At 39.5% G+C, this 1,248-nt stretch overlaps 1 protein-coding gene across 1 annotated transcript; it reads right to left on the bottom strand.

The window, feature by feature from the left end:
* Positions 1-794: 794 nt before the first annotated feature.
* On the bottom strand, positions 795-971 carry SARC_16377 (hypothetical protein; the record flags this gene model as incomplete). Its single annotated transcript, XM_014289515.1, has 1 exon — positions 795-971. A coding segment is annotated over one exon (177 nt), but the record flags the coding sequence as incomplete, so codon positions are not given.
* Between the last annotated feature and the right edge of the window lie 277 nt (positions 972-1,248).

Raw genomic sequence — 1,248 nt, forward strand, 5'->3', positions numbered from 1 at the left:
AACGTATATGAGAAACTAATTGCACTGCAGACACACACACACACATATATATATATATATTTATGCTAGTACGTGAATATAACTGTATATGAGAAAGCAATACCCTTCGTGTATTTCTGTGTATCAGAGGCTCTAATTGAACACACAGGTGTTGTCCGTGTTCGGTGAAGTCGGTGTTTATATATAGCATATGTAGAATGGGTAACCACTTACACACTGACTCACACACCACCGCCTATACACACATGCACACATATGTACATGCTATTACATCCATATACTAGAGCCTTGTTCCTGAAGGTATTCCTGTATAAGTATACTAGAGGCGGTGGTTGAACATACAGGTGTTGCCATCGCTCTGTGAGGTCGATGTGTACGTCCAGTACATTGTCGCTGAAGTTCTGTTGACTGTCCAACTGCTGATCCCGGAGATGCCGTGCATCGCGCGAAATCTAATACAGCAGAATAAAAGACATGTGTAAATAATTTGCGACAACGTAACAGCAGGTTTACTGACTGGTCAATTGCTGATGTCGGAGATGCCGTGTATCTGATATATCCTGATAAAGCCATTCTACACTCACGGTTACCATAGTAACGACAGAATAGTTTTGCACAACTGTGGTAGTAGCCATAATACGCCTCATGCATGTATATAGACAATATTATTAAATACATACGGGCACGTATAAAGTTGAAGTACACATATAAACACATACTGCTAGATCCAACTCTATACTACTAAATACATACGGACACATATAAGGTTGAAGTAGACACATATACACATACTGCTAGATTCCACTTGTACCCACCGTTTCCATGGTAACATCGTAGTAGTCCTGCACAACTGTGGTCGCCATAGCCTCATCGAATGCGCTCTCCTTCTGTACCACATCAGAGAGGTATTCCCGTAACAGTAGTTGACATCGAATGCTCTGTGTCTCCTTGATCACATCATCGTTAGTCGCCTGAAACAGGAAACAGTTTTGCGGTCAGAGCAATTTGAATACAGACCCAATATCTGTATATAGCGATTGGTATTGAGTGACTTAAATATGGACATATTATGATTATACCCAAATCGTCATATAAATCGATTGGAAATGAGAGATTAAAATACAGAATTTTCATAATTCAATACAAATCTTTAGAGTGATGGACAATGAGTGTTTTCAATACAGACAATTATTTCGCGTGAGAGCGATCTATTTGTACCTATGTTCACAAACGCAACTCCCTATATTA

The sequence above is a fragment of the Sphaeroforma arctica genome (genome assembly GCF_001186125.1).
Source record: "Sphaeroforma arctica JP610 unplaced genomic scaffold supercont1.7939, whole genome shotgun sequence".
NCBI lineage: Eukaryota > Ichthyosporea > Ichthyophonida > Sphaeroforma > Sphaeroforma arctica.